Raw genomic sequence first — 21,731 nt, forward strand, 5'->3', positions numbered from 1 at the left:
CATGTTCCAGCAGGAGCTGCGGGAGGAGTGGTGGAAGCTGGGATGGGGCTCAGCCCCAGGCAGCACTTTGGCCATGGTGGCTCCAGCTCCAGCCAGGCTGACGTCGCCCTCTCCCGCACTGAGCCGGGCGAGCAGGGATGGAGCCCACCGCATCCTGGGATTCCTGCCAGCAGGAAGAGAAAAAACCAACCGCCTCAGTGCTTCCTCCGGATGGGAGCCCACATCCTTCCAACTGGACCTTTCTCCATCATGGGAGCCAGGGACAAATTAGTTCCCCCACCAGTGCCTGCCCACCCCAACTAAGCTAGAAGAGAAGCAGCTTTCCGTTAGCGTTGGCTCTAAATGGGCTGTGGAGCCTCAGCTGTAGAGCCAAACACCTCCGAAAGCCGGCAGCCACGTCCCCTCACTGTTCCAGGCCTTCCCGGCACTCGTGGCACGCTCACCTGGAGCAGAAGAACCCTGGTCTTAAAAAAAAAGAGATTTTATTTACAGTTTTCAGTTCTTTACATTGAAAAACCAGGTCAAAAATATTCCCAGAAGCCGTGGTAAACATGTAAAACTGCTAGTCGAGCTTTTAAAACCCAGTAACAAATCATGCAGAAGTCTTAGGCTGTACAAAGCCATCACAAAAATTGTATAAAACTCCCAAATCTGTAAAGACAACCAGAGGAATTGAGAATTACAGCCATTGGTATGAGAAAGGGCACAAACTTTGAGGGTTTTACAGCTCCCCAGTTTCTCTTCGGGAACAGGGATGGGACATTCCTGTTGTAGATAGTTGGAAATATGTTAAAATACAGAATAAAACCCAAACAGACCCCAGAGGACCTTTATCTCCTCTCTTGTGCTGGCTTAAAAGGAAAACTTCCTGGCAGAAAACATTTACTTTTACAAAACAACTGAAAGTTCAGTGGAAAGGTAAGAAGGAATCACCCTAAAGGAGGAGCCTTCGCCTCCCTGTCTTCCCTTTCCTGGTCTCCTACAAGTGGGACAACAGAGGCCAAAGCAGAGACAACACTGAAAGAGCCAAAACCATGGAAGTGGCAGATGTGGAGAGCAGGATGAGAACAAAGCCGTGGAGGACGAAAAAGAAGCAGTAGAACAAAACAAAAGGACAGATGATAATTTTGGTATTTTCCATTGAATGCTGAGTTTGGAAACAATCAGCTCACAAACTTGACTCGTGCCCCACCGCCTCCCCACCCCATTTCAAACTGAACCAAAAACAATTGTGTGAAAAATTTGAGGCAGGAACTCAAATTAATTCCTGTGTGCTTAAGTTCTTCACCCAGAGTTGGGTTCGGCTTTTTTCTCTTTATTCCATTCCGAATGGTTTGGGTTGGAAGGGACCTCAAAGCCCATCCAGTTCCATGGCCTGCCATGGGCAGGGACATCTCCCACTGGATCCGGTTGCTCCAAGCCCCATCCAGCCTGGCCTTGAACACCTCCAGGGATGGGGCAGCCACCACTGCTCTGGGCAACCTGGGCCAGGGCCTCCCCACCCTCACAGCAAAACATTTCTTCCTAAGATCTCATCTCCATCTCCCCTCTTGCAGCTGATAAACATTCCTCCTCATCCTGTCCCTGCACTCCCTGATCCAGAGCCCCTCCCCAGCTTTCCTGGATCCCCTTTCAGTACTGGAAGCTGCTTTAAGGTTTCCCCCGCAGCCTTCTCTTCTCTTTCATATGGGAAGTGCTCCAACCCTCGGATCATCTTCGTGGCCTCCTCTGGACTCACTCCAACAGTTCCAAATTCTTCTTATGTCAAAGACTCCAGAACAGAACACACGGCTCCAGCTGAGGGCTTACATGAGCAGAATAGAGGGGCAGAATCCCCTCCCTCACCCTTCTGGTCACACTTCTTATACAGCCCAGGAGACAGAGCTCAAAAAGAGGAGAGAGGGATGACCTGGGACATACATGAGCTCCCAAGGACTTACAGGTTGAGGCTAGAAAGGCTACAGAGAAAAGAGAGAGCAGTGGGGCAGAAGGCTTGTCCACTTGCCCTCTCCAGAGCGGATTATCCTCACACCCAAACACTGGTTTAGCCCTATTGAAGCACTCTTGTACCCCAAGGACCCTGCTACCATAGCACCCTGGGGCCACTAATGCAGGTAGGTTTGAGAAGAGCTGGACTAATTCCTGAATCCTGCAGCCCGGGATCATTTCCAAGGGGTCCATGAAACACAAACACTGCTCTTTGCATCAGGCTTCAATCCGCTGCCGCAGCGCTGGGGTTCAGGCACGGCTGGGCATAAACGTTGAAACCACTGCACCTTGCTGGTTATTTCTGTCTGGTTGCACAATAGTGAGGCTGCTCAGAGCCAAACTTCAGGGCAAGCCCTGCTGCATCCCGGCCAGAGTTGTGTCGATGGTCCTTGAGCAGCTTCCCTGCAGGAGCTGTGTGTGCCCGGCACTGGCATCCAAAAAACAAGGACCACTATGAGATCCAGCTCTGACTCCTTCCTGCTCCCTCCACAGCAGTCGGCAGAGATGGACCTTCCTCACCAGTGAAGAGGGTGCCCACTTGCTCCTTGCTTTGGAAAGGACCAAGCATACAGCAAGAGGTGCTGAAGGACCAGTTTGTAGCAAATATAACTTGGGTGAGGATGCTCAGGGACCCAGGAGTGCCGCAGGGACATGGCACAACACAGGAGCTGTGTGAGGCACTGCTGGCCTCTGCTCTCCACAGCTTCACCATGAATGGTGCAGTCCCACTGTAGAGGTTGAACAAGGAGGACAGACACTGGCTGGGGGTCTGGAAGGACATCCCAGTGGCTCTGGACATAGTAACCAAGCAGCATTTCTACCCAAGGAACATAGGCTGAACACATCACCAGCAGCTCAGCTTCAGGGCTGGAGGAAAGCAACCAGAGCATGGTTGAGTCGGGAGCTCAAAGCCCAACCCAGCATATTCAGAATCATAGAATCAGTGAGGTTGGAAAAGACCAAGATGATCATGAAGTCCACCTGTCAGGCCAACACCAGCAGCCTATTAAACCAGCCTTAAGAGCTCCTAGGAATTTCTCCAGAGGTGTGGAAGGGAGTTGGGTTGAGGCCTGAAGGTGGGATACACACTGCCAACAGCACAGGAGGCCACAGGAGCTATGGGCTGACGCAGGCAGAGCAGGTCCAGGTGACTGGAAGAGTACCGGGGAAGAGATGTACTCTTCGGAACAAGCACCTGCCTTTGGTACCTGAAATCACCAATGCTTTTCACAGCAGGCACAGACCACCAGGCAACAGGGAGCATCCTACATGATAAAAGCTGGGCAGAAGTCTAGGTTGATGGTGAAGGATCCTGTGCCCGAGACAGATCACACCTCAGGCTACTTGCAGTGACAACACCTCAGCAACCTCAGTGTTCTCCAGCCATGGTATCACTACCCCATGAGTGTGGGAATGAGCCGGCGTCCATTTTTGTGTTTCTTCCAAATGGCTCTTTAGGAGAGGTGGTGGCCTCCAGCCTTTCCAGCCAGACCTTGGCTGTTCCATCTCCATCCTCTTAAAGGGAAAGTCCGTTCTCCCCTTCCTTCCCACCTCCTCCTTTCTGTCCTGGTGTCCAACAGCAGGAGGCACTGCTGGAGACCAAACCGTGGCTTTGAGACACAGGGCCAGAGCAGCAGCACCACTTTCTGGAGCCACCCAGAACCACGAGCCTGGCACCACCACCATCAAGCTGCCCTGGCAGAAAGTCACCTTCACAGCGAGAGCCAAAAACCTCCTTAATTTTTAAGAACTCAGCAAGGTGCATTCCTGGGTTTGGCATGGAAAGGCACATGGATAAGCATCAGAAATGGATGAGAAAGCACAGCATTTCTCTTAGAATAATTTATTAAATACAGCATTAAAATTTGTATTAATGAATTCAATCATTAAAAACAGAACTTCATCTCATATATATATATATATTTCTTTTTCAGAGACAATGACAATCATCCTATCGCCACTGGTGCACGTTGTGCCAGCACTGCTCAGAACGGCACCCTTTCTACTCTACCCTTAAAGCAGTTCCAACACTTAAAAAAACAAATAAAAGAAAATAAAAAGCATTTGCAAAGAAAGAGTGCAAAGCAGGGCTCGTCCCCGGCTGCCGGCCAGGGGCGTGCAGAGGCGGGCAAAACCGTGGAGGCAGAGGCCACACTGCTCCTAACAGATCTGTCAGTGACTGCCCGCCCAGCGTGAGGCAGCGAGACCGATTCCCAGAGGTGCCTAAGGTCTGCAGTCCATAATTTCAGCCGTGGCTGGATGCCTGCAGCACTAAGTATCTGGTATGTGGTTTCCTCAGCTTGGGCAGTCAATAATAAAACAGTTAAACAAGGCAGGGGGAAAGCGCAGAAGAAAAATGTTATTTTACATCCCCCCAGCTTCTTCCCCTGACCTGCCAAGGTCCAGCGGAGGTGGCAAACGAGGCGCAGCAGTTTGGGTTCCCACTCCCTCGTTTTCGCACCCTGCTGTGGCTCAGCAGATGAGCGGTAAAGCAGCACCGGCTCGCAGAAAGAACAGAGTCCCCAGCAGACGAGCAGTAAAGCAGCACCAGCTCGCAGAAAGAACAGAGTCCCCAGGCCAAACGTCCTTACGCACTGGCTTGGCAGTGTTAACCGCTCCTGTGAGACGCCAGGCTGAGCCTCGTGGGAGGGTTATCCCAAAAGGAAGGGCTTACTCGGACAGGGTCCTTGGGCAGACTCAGAGGTAGCATCGCACAGACTTTTTTAACTTGATTGTCATGGAATTCTGGCCTGCCAAAGGCAGCTGGGATGGAGAGAGCACCCTGCAGGGCTGGGAGACGGGACACAGGTCACCTGGTTCCCCTGCCTGCAGTGACCAGTGCTGTTCATCCCAGGTGCTGCGGTCCAGCAGCGAGCAAGGATGGAGCATCACCTATGGGGCTTCACAGGGAAAAGCTGCCCTTGATGATAAAAGGCAGAAGCAGTTGGTGGACACGCCAGGTAACACAGGGCTCTCCCTCCAAGCTCACCAGCGCCCTTTGGGTTCTCAGCAAGTGTCCCAGCGAGCTCCCTGCTGCCAGAGCCTGCTTTCCTCTCACCGCATACAGCCAGTGGTGCAGCCCACTGTGAGGACACCAAAGGCTGCCGGTCACTCACCCCACACCACAGGCATAGCAAGAGCTTGTGCTTTTGGCTTTTTAAGTCCCTGCCCTTCCGAACCTGCTTACTCCAAGAAACCTCCTGTTCCAGCTACCCATAGGACCTATGAGGACAAGGACGAAGGGCTGTCAAAACCATTTCTGGAGAGCACATGGCCCCTAAAAAAGAAGGTAAAGTCCACACAGCCCAGCCTTTGCCTACAGTGGAGACGTGCCAAGTCAGGAGCATTTCAGATAAGGCATCGCAGGTGCTTTGATAGTAAAGCAGTTAGTGTTGACTACAGTACTTTAAACACAGGCTGCTGCAGAGGGCATCCCTGGGGCAAAACCAGTTCTCCAGCACTTGGTGCCGCAGCAGGAGAGGGTTCAGTTTCCCAGATCTCTCCTACACACACTCAAGGCTGCTCTGGCTGCCCTTTTTGGTTTTTAACCCCTGCCTAGAAAGAGACTTAAAAAGCCCAGGCTGGGATGTGCCATTTACCCCACTGAGCAGCCAGAGAGATACAAAGACGCCTTGTGCTGTACCAGACTTTGCAGAAGACAGGCAAACCGTGGTGCCCGGGGGCGGGCAGCGCCAGCGGGACTCGAAGCAGGGGAGGCTAGTTGCCATTGCTGATGCTGGAGTTGGCACTGCTGCAGCTCTGCTCATAGGATGGAGGCGCCTCTGCAGGGGAGAGAAGGAATAAAAGCAGTTACAGTGGGTGTTTGGGAGGTTCCCTTCACTCCCGCCCAGGTAATTTGGTGCAGAACAAAGCAAACTGCTGACGTGTAGAGGTGCCGTGCATTCAGGCACCCTACAACTTGCCCCACTGAAATACAGGGGAGATGTGACTGTACAGAGTTTGAGCCAGGCAGCCCCATCCCAGTCCCAATGCCTACAGGGCTTAAAATCAGCACCTCCAGTTCTGTTCTGTCCCTCCCCTTCTCTCACAAGCACACTCAGGTACTCCAGCACCTCCAGATTAGAGATGGTCCATGATCTATGTGCCCCAAGCCAAGGCTGGAGCAACACATCGAGCGTCTCCTTACCCCAGTGAACAGACAAGGTTATTTGGGTACCGCTGTGCTCACAGACACTGCTGGGCCCTACTGCCCCAAGCAGGACCCCAAGAATCCAACACGCTGGGATTTCCCCAAGCTTTCCCACCCGGGATGGTCTGGTCTCTCAGCTCCCGCCCCCACAGCCTGTCTCTCCAGACCAGCTGCAGGCCCACTCCAGGCAGACAGAAGATTTCAGTTACATCATTTTCCTGGCTCTGCTCCCACCAGCCTCACCGCAAGCCAAGAAGTTAGAAAGCCAGTGGGAAGCTGAAAGCTCATTTAAGAACAGGGAGATCCTCTCATGACGAGCCCCGGGCAGGCGTGGGTGCAGACGTGGGAATGGCTGGTTGGCTTTTACAGCTGTGAGAGGGGACTCCTCTGCAGGCCAAAGCAGGCAGAGATCTCATGATCCCCTCTAACATCAGCCCCCAGCTGGCTGACATCCCTGTGTTCCCACCCAGTTCGCAGCTAGCAAAGAGGCTCCTGGAATCATGGAATGGTTTCAGTTGGAAGGGACCTTAAAGTCTATCCAGTTCCAACCTCTGCCATGGGCAGGAACACCTCCCACTGGATCAGGGGCTCCAAGCCCCATCCAACCTGGCCTTGAACACCTCCAGGGATGGGGCAGCCACCACTTCCCTGGACAACCTGGGCCAGGGCCTCATCACCCTCACAAGAAAAACATTTCTTCCTGAGATCTCCCCTCTTTCAGCTTAAAACCATTGCCCCTCCTGCACTGCCTGATCCAGAGCCCCTCCCCAGCTTTCCTGGAGCCCCTTTCAGTACTGGAAGCTGCCCTAAGGTCTCCCCACTGCCTTCTCTTGTCCAGGCTGAACAACCCCAACTCTCTCAGCCTGTCTTCGTATGGGAGATGCTCCAGCCCTCAGACCATCTTCGTGGCCCTATCTTCTTGTGTAGGAGATGTTCACTACCACAGCCTGTTCAGATCCCAGCGGCGGGCTGCTCACCGTACGGGTAGCCCCACGTGCTGTACTCCGGAGGCAAAATGAGAGAGCTGGCCGTGGGGACAGGCACCACATTCCCCTCGGCATAGTAAGGGACCGTGGCTCCCGTCGACAGGCAGAGTGTGGGATGGTTTGGGGAGCCCGTCTGCTCCGAGTCCACCCTTATCTCCTGGAAGCTCAGTCCTGGGGCGTAGCTAAACGGCTGTTGCTGGGAATGGCTTTTGGTGGGGATCGAGATATTGTCCATCGGGTGATAACCGCTGGCAGCTTCCTCTTCCTCCGGAGGGGCACTGGGCACCACTGCAGAGGGAATGTGCTGGATGGACCGGGAAGGACTCAGGGGCACCCTGTTCACAGCAATGTTACCGATATAGATGGGGAGAGTGACTGAAACCTCTGGAGACTTGAGGGAAACCTGGAAAAGAAGAAAGAACAGTGGCATCCTGTTCACGATACATTGTACCAGGAGGGTTTACCTGATGTGAGAACCATCCACACCACACAACTAAAGAGTTCAGAGATTGAGCTCAACCCAGAAAGGAGCAGGAGCTTCCAGGAGCAGGGATGTACTCACTTGGATGTAGTAGTCGATATGTATGAGGCTACAGCCCTGCAGAATGGACTGGGGCAGGGCTGGAACGAGGATTTGCTCCTTCCATTCGGCATGTTTCCAGGCTTTCACACCTGAGCCTTCCACCTCTGCAATGGTCCTCAGGTCGTAAATCCAGCGCTTGGATTTATAAGCCACTTTCTGCACAGACAGGAAAAAGTACAGCTAGCAGAAAGCCTGCAGGTGGCCTTCTGTCTCCCACAAAATTAAGTCAGGACACAAACCCGCCCAACCGCACACTCAAACAAGGACAAGCACAAACCTAACGTGCATATTACAGAGCAGAAATACCCATCGTTATATGATAGACTGAGTCAGCATAAGCAAGACAAGTTCTACCACCTCTTTCCCCAGGAAAAAGGAGAGAAAGAATCAGCCAGAGGTCTGGACTTCTCGCTGCCACCTCCCAGCCACACACAGCAGAGATGCACTCTGCTGAGAACTGCCCCAGTTACACAGGGGCCTCAGAGGGGTGGAGTACCAGCACAAGCTAAAGAATCACCCTTTTGGATGCTTACCTGGAGCAGACTGGCTACCACAGCCCCAGTGTCCCGGCCCGATTTGTTCTCTATGTCCGTGCGGAGCTGGATTGCTTGCCCCACAATGTACCCTTTCAGATCAGAGGTGGCTGTCAAGATAATGTTGCCACTTTTCACAAGCTTGTAGTTGAACTTCTTGGTGACTGACATCGTGTTGGGCTGCTGCAGGACAGCAGAGAAACAGAGATGTTGGCTCAAGAGTGTCAGGGAGCCTCCAGGAAAACAAGAGATTCAAAACAACCAAGCAGAAGCATCTGGTCTAAAGGAAGCAAAGAACTAGCAACACAGCACTGCCCGTCACAGGGGGACTGGAATTAGGATGATCTTTAAGGTCCCTTCCAACTAAAACCATTCTATGATTCTATGTTTCTAAGAGGGCTCACTTCTCCATCCCTCCAATTTTGCTGTCAGGGAGTGCAGGGATAGGATGAGAGGGAAAGGTTTGAAGATGAAAGATACTGCAAAAAAGATGATCTGAGGGCTGCAGCATCTTCCATACTAGGATAGGCTGAGAGAGTTGGGGTTGTTCAGCCTGGACAAGAGAAGGCTCCGGGGAGACGTTAGAGCAGTTTCCAGTACTGAAAGGGACTCCAGGAAAGCTGGGGAGGGGCTCTTGATCAGGGAGTGCAGGAGGGGCAATGGTTTTAAGCTGAAAGAGGGGAGATCTCAGGAAGAAATGCTTTTCCTGTGAGGGTGATGAGGCCCTGGCCCAGGTTGCCCAGAGCAGTGGAGGCTGCCCCATCCCTGGAGGTGTTCAAAGCCAGGTTGAATGGGGCTTGGAGCCCCTGATCCAGTGGGAGGTGTCACTGCCCATAGCAGGGAGTGGAACTGGGTGGGCTTTAAGGTCTCTTCCAACCCAAACCATCCTATGATTAGTGGCTCTTCCCTCCTAAGCGAGTTCACCAAACACAGATCTCTACAAGCACCTGGTGCTATCGGCCAACACCTCTCTCTGTGCACTGAAAATTCACCTAAATCTTTCAAAGCAAAGTGCACAAGAATGAAGAATCACTTGGAGCACGGACTGATGGCAAAGCAGGACAGACTGAGTCTTTGTCCTGAGCCAGCGCAGAGTTGTCCAACCACACAATTATTCCCCAGACAGCAGGCAGGACAAGTGCTGAAGCCTTGGCACCTCCCAGCCACGCTCCTCCCTGTCGTTACCTCGATGTCAGGGATGTCATTCAAATTGAGAGGGCAGAGAACGTAGAAGATCTTGTTGCACTTGTAGTCCTTGGAGAAGCGAGGCGTGTCTATCACAGCTTTCACCTGATGGAGGACCTTGCCAAAAGGGCCTTCGAAGGATGTAGGAGCAGAGGCTGGAGGTGAGAAAGAAAGGATTGCAAGGTTGAGTCAGGCCAAGCGTTTCTGAACTGGAAGTACAGTCCCTTTAACAGCCTTCCTCCTCACCTGAGGAGTCCTGCCAGTACCCCAGAGACAGAGCACATGGAGATTTCCCAAAAAAAGACATGAGGCTGAACGCTTAGGTCATTCAGAGACCTTGCTGCAGCCTTCTTGCAGAAGGGATTCTCTGCAACCACGGTGCTAGAGCAGAGATCCTCTCCGAGTACACCGTGTACGGGACGGCTGGCTCACCAGGACCTCCGTGCACATTAAGAGCTCACAGGGTCGTGCTTGGAGAGGCAGCGGTGACAGCTTAGAAAGCACCCACTGGTCTAAGTTCCTCTGTGGTCTGGGGCTGACCTTACGTTCCCTCTGGTGCCCCCAGGCCAGCCTGCCTCTGCCATCCAGCCTAAGTCCTGCTCAGCACAGCTCAAGAGGCAGCAAGAGCCAAGGCTGACGTGGAATCACCTTCAGCCATTTATCCACATCATACCTGGCAGCAGGAACTGGAAGGGGAAGTTGTGTTCTCCAGCTGTCAGGACCCCTGCAGGAAACAAGAGAAACAGGTGAGTGGGACAGAGCTTGGAATTGTGTCATCTTCTGGAGAGGGTGATCTTCTGGAGACACCACCTGAGGAACAACACACTACTTCTTCAGCTCCCCGCAGCCCACTGAGCAACTCCAGACGTGATGAGCAGTGCTGGAGTCATCGGGAGCATCTGCTGGCAGCCACCTCTCCTTGGGACAGATGATGCCTCCATTCCCAGTGACTGGTTCTACATTGAGACATCCTGGAAATAAGGTCATTCAGGACAGGGTTTAAAGGATCCCAGTGCCATTGTAATTGGCCGCAAATTACTGACACAAGGCATAGAAAAAGGATGTTGTGTGTTTATGGTTCCTCAAGTAGGCTGCAGCCAGCCAGGGGGAAGGCGAGAAAGAACAGCCCCTGTCTGAGGTCTGGTGGGCATCAAGCCACTACAGCCTTAGCCACACACCAAGGCCCAGGAAGGCTGCACAGTGCTCAGAAGGTGGAACCAGAGGTCCATCTTCCAGGCCTAAATCCAATTCCAGTCACAGGATGGCACCTGCGATACCTCAGCCCAGCTGCTTAGACAACAGGAGCCGAGGAGAAGATTTCCACAAGGTTAAAAGCTCAACATGGGTTTTCTTTAGCCATACTGGACTCTGCAATGGCAGCCTTGAGGGCACAAATTATGCCTAAGACTCAGCACACAGGTAAAACAACAGCTACAGATTCAGACTTCCTGACCACTCACCCTCTGGCATTCCCATCCAGATCCTGGATTCCCTCCCAGGGCAGCAGGACGGCTGAACTGGACCCACACTGGTATTCAGTAACATCAGGCAGCTCCCAAAGTTGCCTTCAGTAAGAGGAGCCCTAAGGCTTATCCACAATTGTTAAAAACGTGTAAACACAAGAGGGTTTGGTTTTGATGTGTAAGCACTAAAGAGGAGACCTGAATTCCTGTTAAACCCCACAGTGTTTGTTCTGCTTTGTTGGATCATTGCTGGAGGTACCAAGGCTCGAGCGGTGGCTCGCTCTGTTGTCAATGCACGATGGAGGTGACAGCTTGCCCGTCAGCAACACTGGCACCAGAGCTGACAGTAAGAGTCCTATCATCAGGGGACTAAGTGGATTACGTGATGGGGAGATGGGGAGAGAGAATCATAAAATCATAGCATAAAATCATGGAATAGTTTGGGTTGGCAGGGACCTTAAAGTCTATCCAGCTCCAACTCCCTGCACGGGCAGGGACACCTCCCACTGGATCAGGCTGCCCAAGGCCCATCCAACCTGGCCTTGAACACCTCCAGGGATGGGGCAGCCACAGCTTCCCTGGGCAACCTGGGCCAGTGTCTCACCACATCTCCTAGTGGAGAAATTCCTCCTTATGTCCAGTCTAAATCTGCCCCTCTCCAGTTTATACCCATTGCCCCTCGTCCTATCATCAGAAGCCTTTGTAAACAGCCCCTCCCCAGCTTTCTTGTACCCCCTCCAGGTACTGGAAGGTCGCTATAAGGTCTCCTCAGAGCCTTCCAGGCTGAACAAGCCCAACTCTCTCAGCCTGTCCTCGTATGGAAGGTGCTCCAGCACTCAGATCATCTTGGTAGACTCCTCTGGACCTGTTCCAACAGCTCCATATCCTTCCTCTAAATAAGGCACCCTCCTCCCTCTTGCCACACTGCGATCCACCTACAAGGCAGCGGAGCTGGCGTTGGACTCACTGCATCCTTCTTGTGATGAAAAGTGGCCCCTCCACTTGCTCAGCCTCCCCACGGGGACCTGAGGGCGCCCCGGTGAGCGCACAGATCGCCTGTGGCACAAAGGCAGAGAAAATATCAAGGAGAAATTGTACCCGTGAGGGTGATGAGGCCCCGGCCCGGAGCAGTGGTGGCTGCCACATCCTGGGAGGTGTTCAAGGCCAGGTTGGATGGGGCTCTGAGCCAAAGGATCCAGTGGGAGGTGTCCCTGCCCATGGCAGGGGGTGGAACTGGATGGGCTTTGTGGTCCCTTCCAACCTAAAGCGTTCTATGATCCTGTGAATAACACGAGAGGCATCTCGCCCGGCGGCTGCGGGCGCTGCTGCAGTTCCCGGCGCTGCCGGCAGGTGGCGCAGCGGAGCCGGCCGGGACCCGGAGCGCTTCGGGCTGAAGGGACCTCAAAGCCCATCCAGTCCCACCCGTGCCATGGGCAGGGACACCTCCCACTGGATCAGGGGCTCCAAGCCCCATCCAACCTGGCCTGGAACACCTCCAGGGATAGGGCAGCCACCACTGCTCTGGGCAGCCTGGCCCAGGGCCTCCTCACCCTCATCGTGAAGAATTTCTTCCTAATGTCTAATCTAAATCTTACCCCTTCCAATTTAAAGCCATTCCCCCTGGTCCTCTCCTTGCACTCCCTCATCAAGAGCCCCTCCTCAGCTTCCCTGGAGCCTCTTTCAGTACTGGAAGATCTTCCCAGCCTTCTCCTCTCCAGGCTGAACAACCCCAACTCTCTCAGCCTGTCCTTGCATCACAGGTCCTCCAGCCCTCAGAGCATCTTCATAGCCCTTAACACCTTTTGTCCCCCTTTTGGGGACAGGCAGTGCTTGGAGATAGAGCAGGTGCCTTTCGTGGTTGGTTATGGGGTAAAGCCTGCCTGATACAAACAAAAACAACTATCCCAGAGCTTGTTTGCTGCCCAGGGTTCTCTGCCTTTTATCGGACACCATTCAACATTGATCTTAGAATCACAGAATCATGGAATCATTACGGTTGGAAAAGACCCCTGAGCTCATCCAGCCCAACTGTCAGTCCAACCCCAACATGCCAACTAAACCATATCCTGAAGCACCTGCAGTCAAGAAAGGTGCTTGACTACAAGCTTTTTTAACCCCTCCACAGATGGAGGCTCCCCCACTGCCCTGGGCAGCCTCTGCCAGGGCTTCACCACTCTGTCAGTAAAGAAAGTTTTTGTAATATCCAACCTAAACCTCCCCTGGTGGAGCTTGAGCTCATTTCCTCTCATTACTTGGGAGCAGAGCCCAGCACCCACCTCATCACAACCTCCTTTCCAGGAGCTGCAGAGAATGATGAGGTCTCCCCTCAGCCTCCTCTTCGCCAGACTAAACAGCCCCAGAGCCCTCAGCCGCTTCCATAGGCCCTGGGCTTCAGACCCTTCACCAGCTCTGTTCCCTTTTCTGGACACGCTCCAACCCCTCAATGTCTTTCTTATAGTGAAGGGCCCAAAACTGAACGCAGGATTTGAGGTTCAGCCTCACCAGCACTAAGCCCAGGGGCACAATCTCTTCCCTTCTCCTGCTGGCCACACCATGGCTAATCCAAGCTAAGATGCTCTTTGCCTCCTTAGCCACCTGCACCACTGCTGGCGCATGTTCTGATCTTATACCCCTTATCCTCACTTTTGGAAAGGGGGTCGATAAAAGTAAAATACATCAACTCTATTGTGCTGCTTCTGTGTTGCAGCATGGAGACTTATTCCGCCTGACAGGGAGAAGGAGCCAGTCCTGTCCCTGCAATGCAGAAGGAAGGGAGATGGGAGCCCCTAGCAGGTAGTGGCCACTGAGTTTCCACCAAGACCTAAAGAATTCCCACAGAGCCCCAGATGGATGTGGAGGCAGCGATTCCAAGTTTCTTGCTAGAAGCATCAAACTTCACAGCCTGTCCAGGACCTTTAGGAGGAGCTCACAGACCCTACAAGGTGACAAGTCCCTCTTCTGCATTACATGTGGCGTGATCTAATAAGTCGTTTCAGCCAAGCTACTGCCCGGCACACCAGAAATCCAGGCTGGAAGCAAACCTTGTCACAGCATCCAATGCCCTGCAGAGAACCAGGGTCTCAAGGCTGTTCCAAATGGCAGCACCCAGCAGGGCAAGACACTCTCCTGGCAACACGTGTGGCCAGCATCACTCGCAGAGGATGTAGCTGAGCTCTCAGAGCCACCACGTGCCTTGGTGGCACTGATGCAGTTTCCATACAGGTAGCTTGGCCTCCAAGTAAGTCACCAAATAAGAAATGCCTACAGGTCAGGGCTGACCACCCTGAAAGCCCAGACCAAGCCCGAGCATCGAGACCCTTTGATTCACAGCATACTCAGACCTGAGCAGCCTGCAAACCCCTCCTGCAGCTCCTGCCTGCCTCCAGCTGCCCACCAGGGCTGGAAAAGGCCCTTCCTGCTCTCCACACAGTGATGAGTTCCAAGACCAGCTACTCCAGACTGAGGTCGTCCCCTGTCACAGCTCACATGGACTGAGGGCACTGCAATAGTGCTTGGATGGTGGCCACCACAGCCCAGACCTCAGTCCTGTGCCGAGCAGGGAGCCAGGGAAACGCAGTGAGCTCTGTTCTCCACTCCATTAAGCAGAGAGATGCTGCAGGCAATTAGCAGTAGCTCTTGTTTTCAGACCTGCTCCTTCCAGCTGGCAGCTCTGCTCCTCAAGGCTGAGCTTCCATTTCCAAATGCTGAGTAGTCTTGACATAATGGGGAAAATCAACCACTTCCCTTGTCGCAACCGCCCCGCCAGCACAGGCGGGGCACAGGGTGACCTTGTGCCAACACACAGATTCTTCTCATGTGGAAAACAGCAACAAAAGCCACCTCAGCACCCTGTGAGGGATGCTCGCAATGCTCACCTGTCCCACACAGCCACTGTCATGGATGCACAGGGCAACAAGGGCCCCACTAGCCACACAGGTGCCCTGGAGGCATCCCTGGGCCATGGCAGGAGGCATAGCATTGTGCACAGCGCACAGAGCCTGTCCGACTGCATCCGCTGTACGACACCAGCATCCAGGCAGCATAGCGGACACAAAGCCCACGGGAAGCCACTCACTGCCAGTCCCTCCAGCCCCAGCAGCTTCAGAAGTAAAGATCCAAGACATTTAATGTGTTAATTCCATCTGCAAGCTGACTTTGCAACAGAGATGGTTGTGGGCAGCAGGGAGAGGTGATAGGGTTTCCTCCGATGGCCACTTTGACACACAGATGCCTGGGAGGAACAGTTGTTCCCAAAAGCTCCTTTCCAAGCTGCTCCCGAACCAGAAGCTGTGCCGAAGCAAGCTGCAGACTGTGCACGGGTTAGAGCAGCTCACAGGGGTTTGGAATCACTGGAGGAGTCCGACAGCCCCACAGAGCAGGCTACAGTGCTCCGGAGCTGCTTGCAAATGCACTGAGAGGTGAAAGGGCTGTGCAAGCCATGGCAGCCACACTGAGCCAGTACCTCCCCATTCCCAGAATCCTGAACAAAGGCCACAGTGTGCTCAGCCGCAAAATAGCTCTTCCTGAAGTTTACATGCAGCTAAAAATACCTTGGGAAAGTCATTAGGCAGCTGGACTAGCAGGGTTCTGCTGTGGGGCCGCACCTGTAGCAGCCTTTCCTTGCGATAGGAACTGAGCCAGCAGAGATTGGCTGCGCCCACACAGCCTTCGGAAACATCCTCCCTAAAAATTCTTGGAGGGAAAGGAACTGCTAACCCAGACAGCCTGGAAAAACACAAACCAAGACAGCAGGACCAGCAACACCACAGTAACAGTGTGGAAGACCTGGTTTACAGCACAAAACAGAGAAGGATCTTGGCGATTCAGAAGGGCACGTAGTGATAGGATGAGGGGGAATGGCTTTAAATTGAAGGGGGGAAGATTTAGATTAGACATTAGGAAGAAATTCTTCATGATGAGGGTGGTGAGGCCCCTGCCCAGATTGCTCAGAGAAGTGGTGGCTGTCCCATCCCTGGGGTTGTTCAAGGTCAGGTTGGATGGGGCTTGGAGCACCGTGGTACAGTGGAAGGTGTCCGTGCCAATGGCAGGGGATGGAACTAGATGGGCTTTGAGGTCCCTTCCAACCCACATGATTCTATGATTTCCCAAAATCCAGCAAGGATTTGTCTAGAAGCAAATGGATTCTCCTGCTCCAAGCTGGGACAGGGGGGTGCTCGCTTGTACCAGTGGACGTGAAGGAGGCCTGGGAGGACTCATCACGTGCAGAAAGCCTTGACTCAGAGGGCTTACACCGTCTTCTGTCACCTCCCTGGGAGGTGACCTGGTGACACAGCCAGGCCCAGGTAGGCTCCCCTGAGCAATCTGAGCCTGCAAAGCACTGCAAGCGATGCAGGGAGCAACCCCAAGCCCTGCCCTGCACAACACGCCAGCCCTCAGTGCTGCAGCGCCGTCCCACAGCACATCTACGGTCACACCAACGCACAAAAATTAAAGGGTTTCCCATGCAGAGCTCGAGCTCTCCATGCCCTGCACCCACCACACTGTTCTCTCCCACACAGAGCTCTGCTTTGATCCACCAAGGTGTCTCCATGCTCCCTACAAACCAGCACATCACTGCACAACTCCCTGGAAGGAGCTGGTAGAGAGGTGGGTGTTGTTCTCTTCTCCCAAGTGATAGGATGAGAGGGAATGGCCTCAAGTTGTACCAGGGTGGGTTCAGTCTGGACATCAGAAAAAATTCTTCACCAAAAGGGTTCTCAGGCTCTGGCAGAGGCTGCCCAGGGAGGTGATTGAGTCCCCACCCCTGGAAGGGTTTAAAAGATGAGCAGAAGAAGTACTTGGAGATCTGATTTAGTAGTGGACAGATAAGGTTGGGCTTGATGATCTCAAAGATCTTTTCCAACCGAGCGATTCTATGATTCCCAGGGCTGTTCCACAGCTTCCCCAGCCAGCAGCTCATCAGACAGACCAGTCTGACAGCACTGGTGGGGCCAGATCTGCCTGGGCTGCACGTTCAAACCAGTGCTGCTCCAGGGACATACACCCAACGCCTCCTCCCAGGCTGAATCCTCCAGCCCTGACCTCTCCATCCCTGCGGAGCTGGAAGCCACAGGCAGCCACAGCTGTCTCTCCACAAGGCTGACAGCCCCCCACAACAAAGCCACGACCTCCAGGTTGCTTCCAGCAGGGAAGACATTGGCATGAGGCCAGAAGGGAGTTGGGAAATGCCTTGGTCAGGGATGTACAAACATGACAGACTCAGTCGAGCCGTATTACTCACCCCTGTGAGATCTCACGCTCTGGTGCGCTGGAAGAGACATCCCGAACATCTGAGCACACAGCAGGGCAGTACAGCACACACCTCTGCCTTGCCAGGCTTCACACGCAGCTAGACTGGGGTGAAAAGGTGAATATTCCACATGCAGCTCCCTCCATCCCCAAAAGAGGAGGATGCTATTTGCTCCTTAGCCACATTAGGAGCCTGGAAGGTGTCCAAGGCACAGGAGCTGGGGAGCGGCTGAAATGGAACTCCTGCCTTGACCTCCTGCTCTCCCGACCGGGACCTGCTAAGCAGACAGCAGTGGCTGTGATCCCTCCTGCTGCACAGGCGGATGCTACAGCGGGAACAAGCTGCGCCTTCCGAGTACACATATTTTTTGGTACTTCTAGCAGAGGAACAGCAGGCCGGGCCATATGGCAATTTCTCTCTGGCTACTTAACCAGTGATGCATTAACGGTGCTGGCCAAGTTATGCAGGTACCTGGTGCCTGCTGGTCTCCCTGCCATCGCTTGCAGCAATACAATCTTCCTGCTGCCGAAAATCAGCCCTCCTGCTCCCTGGGGAAGGTGAGCTCCGCCAAAGGTGCTGAGATAGACTGATAGCAGTGTTGCTAATGCACAGCTCGGGAACTCTCCTCTTGAGGATCTCCAGGCAGAGAGCAGGAAAGCAGCAGGTTTGTGTTTCCCAGTTTTGGGTGGAGAAACAGGCAGCCCTACTGATGCCTCAGCTACTGGAAGAACTATCCTTCAGGAGGAGGCTGAGGGAACACCTTATTGCTCTCTACAACTACCTGAAAGGAGGTTGTGGAGAGGAGGGAGCTGGGCTCTTCTCTCAAATGACAGGGGACAGGACAAGAGGGAATGGCCTCAAGCTCCACCAGGGGGGCGTCAGGCTGGATATCAGGAAAAAAATTTTCACGGAAAGGGTCATTGGGCACTGGAACAGCTGCCCAGGGAGGTGGTTGAGTCACCTTCCCTGGAGGTGTTTAAGGGACGGGTGGATGAGGTGCTGAGGGACATGGTTTAGGGAGTGTTAGGAATGGTTGGACTCGATGACCCAGTGGGTCCTTTCCAACCTGGTGATTCTATGATTCTTGCTGCAGCCAGCGCCCTGCTCACGCCTGCCCTCCTGTCTTTCCTTAGCTACCTTTGCAGCCCAAAAATTGAATATTAAATGCAAGCGAGGCCAGAGTTCTCCTAGGAGAGGATACAGCTCTCAGAGGAGGCTCTATCAGAGAAGTCACATGGGAAGTACTAATTTTGCCAGCGCCAGGGCACTTCAGGCGATGCCGGGCCTTCGCAGCTTTAGTGTGAGGACTCCAACTCATTCTCTGGTGGATTAAGCTAATACATGGGATTACAAACCGCAACAAATGAGGGTAAACACACACACTTGCTGGTGCCATCGCTGCAGCAGACACGGGTGCCTCAGAGGGAGCAACTGAGAGGCAGAAGAGCGAGCTGCCAGCAAACAGCCAGACCCACCAGGGAAACACTCAGGCATTTAGCTCAGCTTAGTTTTGCTCGAATGAGAGCTCTCCTGCTACTGAGCAGCCCTTCAGTCGAGCAGAGGCACCGCATGGCAGCAAGGGAGGGCAGTCCCAGCAGGCTCCAAGCTCCCATTCAAAGCAGCCACTCACTCACACTGGATTTGCGCGCACACAGGATCAACATCTGATACGACTAATGCTGCGAGATGAACCTTTCCATGACCTACTAGGTGCAGAGAGAGGAAGAAAACACACCAGAACACCCAGCACTGAGGGCTCCACTGCTCACAAATCCCTGTATCAGCAGTTTTCAGTGACCTTTTCCATGAATTAGCAGGACTTGGCAGTATGCCAATGCTGCAAAAAAGGGATTAACAGTGATCTATTGAGACAAGAAATTGGGAAGTGTTGAGGAAGCTGATGTGGTCCAAGGCAACTGCAGCTCCTTCTGTTGTGTTTTCCTGGGCTGCACCTGAGTCACTGCTCTCGAAAGCACCAGCACAGCGTGGCCAGGAGTTGGCACTAGCGCATTCTTATCAGCTCATTGCTGCCCACAGGCACCCTCCTGCTCTCAGGGGCTGGCCAGGAGCATCACCCACTGCTTCGCTACCTCCTGCTCTCACAGTGATACCCAGGCACAGAACAAGAGTCCCAAGTCTCACAATCCCTGCTTCATCACGTCACTCAGCTTTTTAAATTCAGCTAGAAGAGACGATCATCACCTTGTGCCAACTGTTGGCTGCAAAGGTATTGCGCCAGGCCGGCAGAGAACCACCCCAAGGAAGGGGTGATGAACAGCTGCCCCTTTTTAGCTCTTTGTGGAAGAAATCTGCCAGCAGAGGAAGCCCGTGGAGCAGCCAGGAATTCCCTGCAGCGCCTTCTAGCTCACTAACAAGCTGCCAAAAGTAAGGTCAGCTGGAAATTACAGCCAGCTCCCTGCACGGGTTCAACTCAGGTGCAAGTAGGATTTAAAGGGAATGGGAAAAACAAAAGCCTGGCTTTACATGCGCAACCCATCCACAGGGCAAGAGCTGTGCGTGCAGTTGGAGATATAGGATGGCCAAAGAAAACAGCCCTGTGGGGGTAACGGGCACATGATGGACCTGCTCCTCGCAGGCTGAATACGGCCAGCGCTGCAGCATCGGAGGGGGAGAGGAGCAGGACGCCTCCGCAGAGCTGAATTACTCCTTTATATTGGATTGAGAGAAGCGTCTCTCTGTCCGAGAGCACCGGGTACAAGCAGTGCTATGTTGTACTCACTGCAACTGCTGTACTTGAGCTCCTGTATTGACGACACCTACAGAAACCGAACACCCCCACAATCACAAGGTCCCATCCCCCCTTATTGCACTGCTTTGCAAAAAGAGGAGCCAAGGGAAACCAGCAACGGTTTCTCTTGGAGCTGAATCCAAGCCAAACGCAGATCAAGTGGGAAAATAAATTCCCCCTCAGTCTCCCCTCCAGGAGGCAAATAATGAGCCTCCCCCTGAGCCATCCGTGGGCGAGCGACCTCCCCACTGCTGCTCAGTGTCCAAGGTCATTAAACCGCTGGCCTGTGTGTTACTGCCAAGGCTGCGGCACCCACCCTGCGCAGTCGCCTGCTGCCTCCAGCACCTGCTTGCCCCGTCGAGAGGCTTTCCCGGAGCATGGACACCAACTACTCAAGCAGGGACAACATCCATTCCAGCACAGACACCAGCAGGGTCCTCTGCAGCCAAAACTCCAGTCACCAACCTGTGGATGCCCAGTTGAGCAGCCTGGATGCTGCTTCAAGGGGGAAGGAGAAGGGAAATTAAGGATAAGGCCAGTGCTTTAAATAAGTGCCTTAGATTGCGAAGTGGGCACCTGGGTTATTTCAGGGCCTGCCTCCTTTCTCATACAATGTACACTCTTAAAAATATACAGCATGTAATACAAGCAACAGCTGATGCTACCGAGGACAAGCTGCCCCCTCACTTACTTCAATGCAAAGGTGGGTGGGTGCAGAAGTGCCGAGTCCCTCTTAAAGAGCAATCCAAGCCTCCATAGTTTTGCAAACCTCCTCTCCCCTTCCCCCACGTGTCCTTAAAGCGCACAGCTTGCTGTTTTTAAAAGTAACTGCTCAGGATGTGGGATGAGCCTGCCCCCCAAAATCATCCCCCTAGGTGCCAGCACTGCTGTGGCCCTGCTGGTGCAGGAGCCACTCGCAAGGGACAGGGTGAGACGGAGACACGTTGGCTCTGTGGCTTAGGGAACACCTGGGATGCTCCCTCAACCCGAGTCAATGCGGTCAGGCTGGAGGAGTCCTCTGCAAGGGTGCTGGGGATGGTGCCAGCAGGGAGCCTGGCATCACCCTCTGCTCCAGAGCACAGGCTGGCTGCCAGCTCCCCCAGCACGGCCACGCTGCTCCCCCTTGCTTTGTTTTTGAATACACAGGTTCAAAAAGGAGAGGTAAAAGCATTGCTGTAAGGAGGGGAACACAGGAACAGAAGAGTTCTCCGAGGCAGAAGCTAATTCCTCCCCTTCTTCCATCCATTTTCCATTCATGCTGCTGGGAGGTGACATCCCCTTTTGCGGACAAGATGTTCCTGCAGCACAGCAGAAAGGCAGCCCCACCACCTGCTCCATGGGGTGTCCTGCAGTTCCTGCCCTCCCTCCTGCTCTTTGCTTTTCAGGGTGTGAGAAGGGTGAGCACAGCCTGCCCTCACCTGAAGGAACAGGCACGTATTCACCCCTGGAGGTTCTGCATGTCTTTATGCAGGACAGGACCAACCCATACACCACTGCCACGCTTGTCCACAGTCACAGTGCCCTTTGCTTGCGGTGCTCACTGCCTTTCACCTGCGGCTGTCCAAGGCCGGCCAGGGAAGAAGTCCCACAACGGTGGTGCAGCCTGGCCCCACGCTCCTTTGGGGGCCCTTGGTCAGAAATCATAGAATCATTTGGTTGGAAAATAACTTTGAGATCATCTTAAACACCTCCAGGGATGAGGACTCTACCACTGCCCCAAGCAGCCTCTACCAGTGCCTGAGAACCCTTTTGGTGAAGAATTTTTCCTCAAGTCCAACACGAACCTCCTCTGGTGCAACTTGAGACCATTCCCTCTTGCCCTATCACTTGTTACTTGCGAGAA

At 53.6% G+C, this 21,731-nt stretch overlaps 1 protein-coding gene across 1 annotated transcript in view; it reads right to left on the minus strand.

The window, feature by feature from the left end:
- Positions 1–525: 525 nt before the first annotated feature.
- Positions 526–21,731, minus strand: part of ARRDC1 (arrestin domain containing 1) — a 41,481-nt gene continuing 20,275 nt past the window's right edge. Inside the window, exons 3-8 of the mRNA XM_009557064.2 lie at positions 10,100–10,150; positions 9,427–9,581; positions 8,242–8,424; positions 7,688–7,864; positions 7,117–7,528; positions 526–5,771 (exon numbers count right to left, since the gene is read on the minus strand). Of these exons, the coding sequence (XP_009555359.2) occupies positions 5,707–5,771; positions 7,117–7,528; positions 7,688–7,864; positions 8,242–8,424; positions 9,427–9,581; positions 10,100–10,150 (1,043 nt within the window). The 3' untranslated portion in view covers positions 526–5,706. The remainder of the gene's footprint in view (positions 5,772–7,116; positions 7,529–7,687; positions 7,865–8,241; positions 8,425–9,426; positions 9,582–10,099; positions 10,151–21,731) is intronic.

This window comes from Cuculus canorus, chromosome 19, assembly GCF_017976375.1.
Source record: "Cuculus canorus isolate bCucCan1 chromosome 19, bCucCan1.pri, whole genome shotgun sequence".
In the NCBI taxonomy this organism is placed as follows: domain Eukaryota; kingdom Metazoa; phylum Chordata; class Aves; order Cuculiformes; family Cuculidae; genus Cuculus; species Cuculus canorus.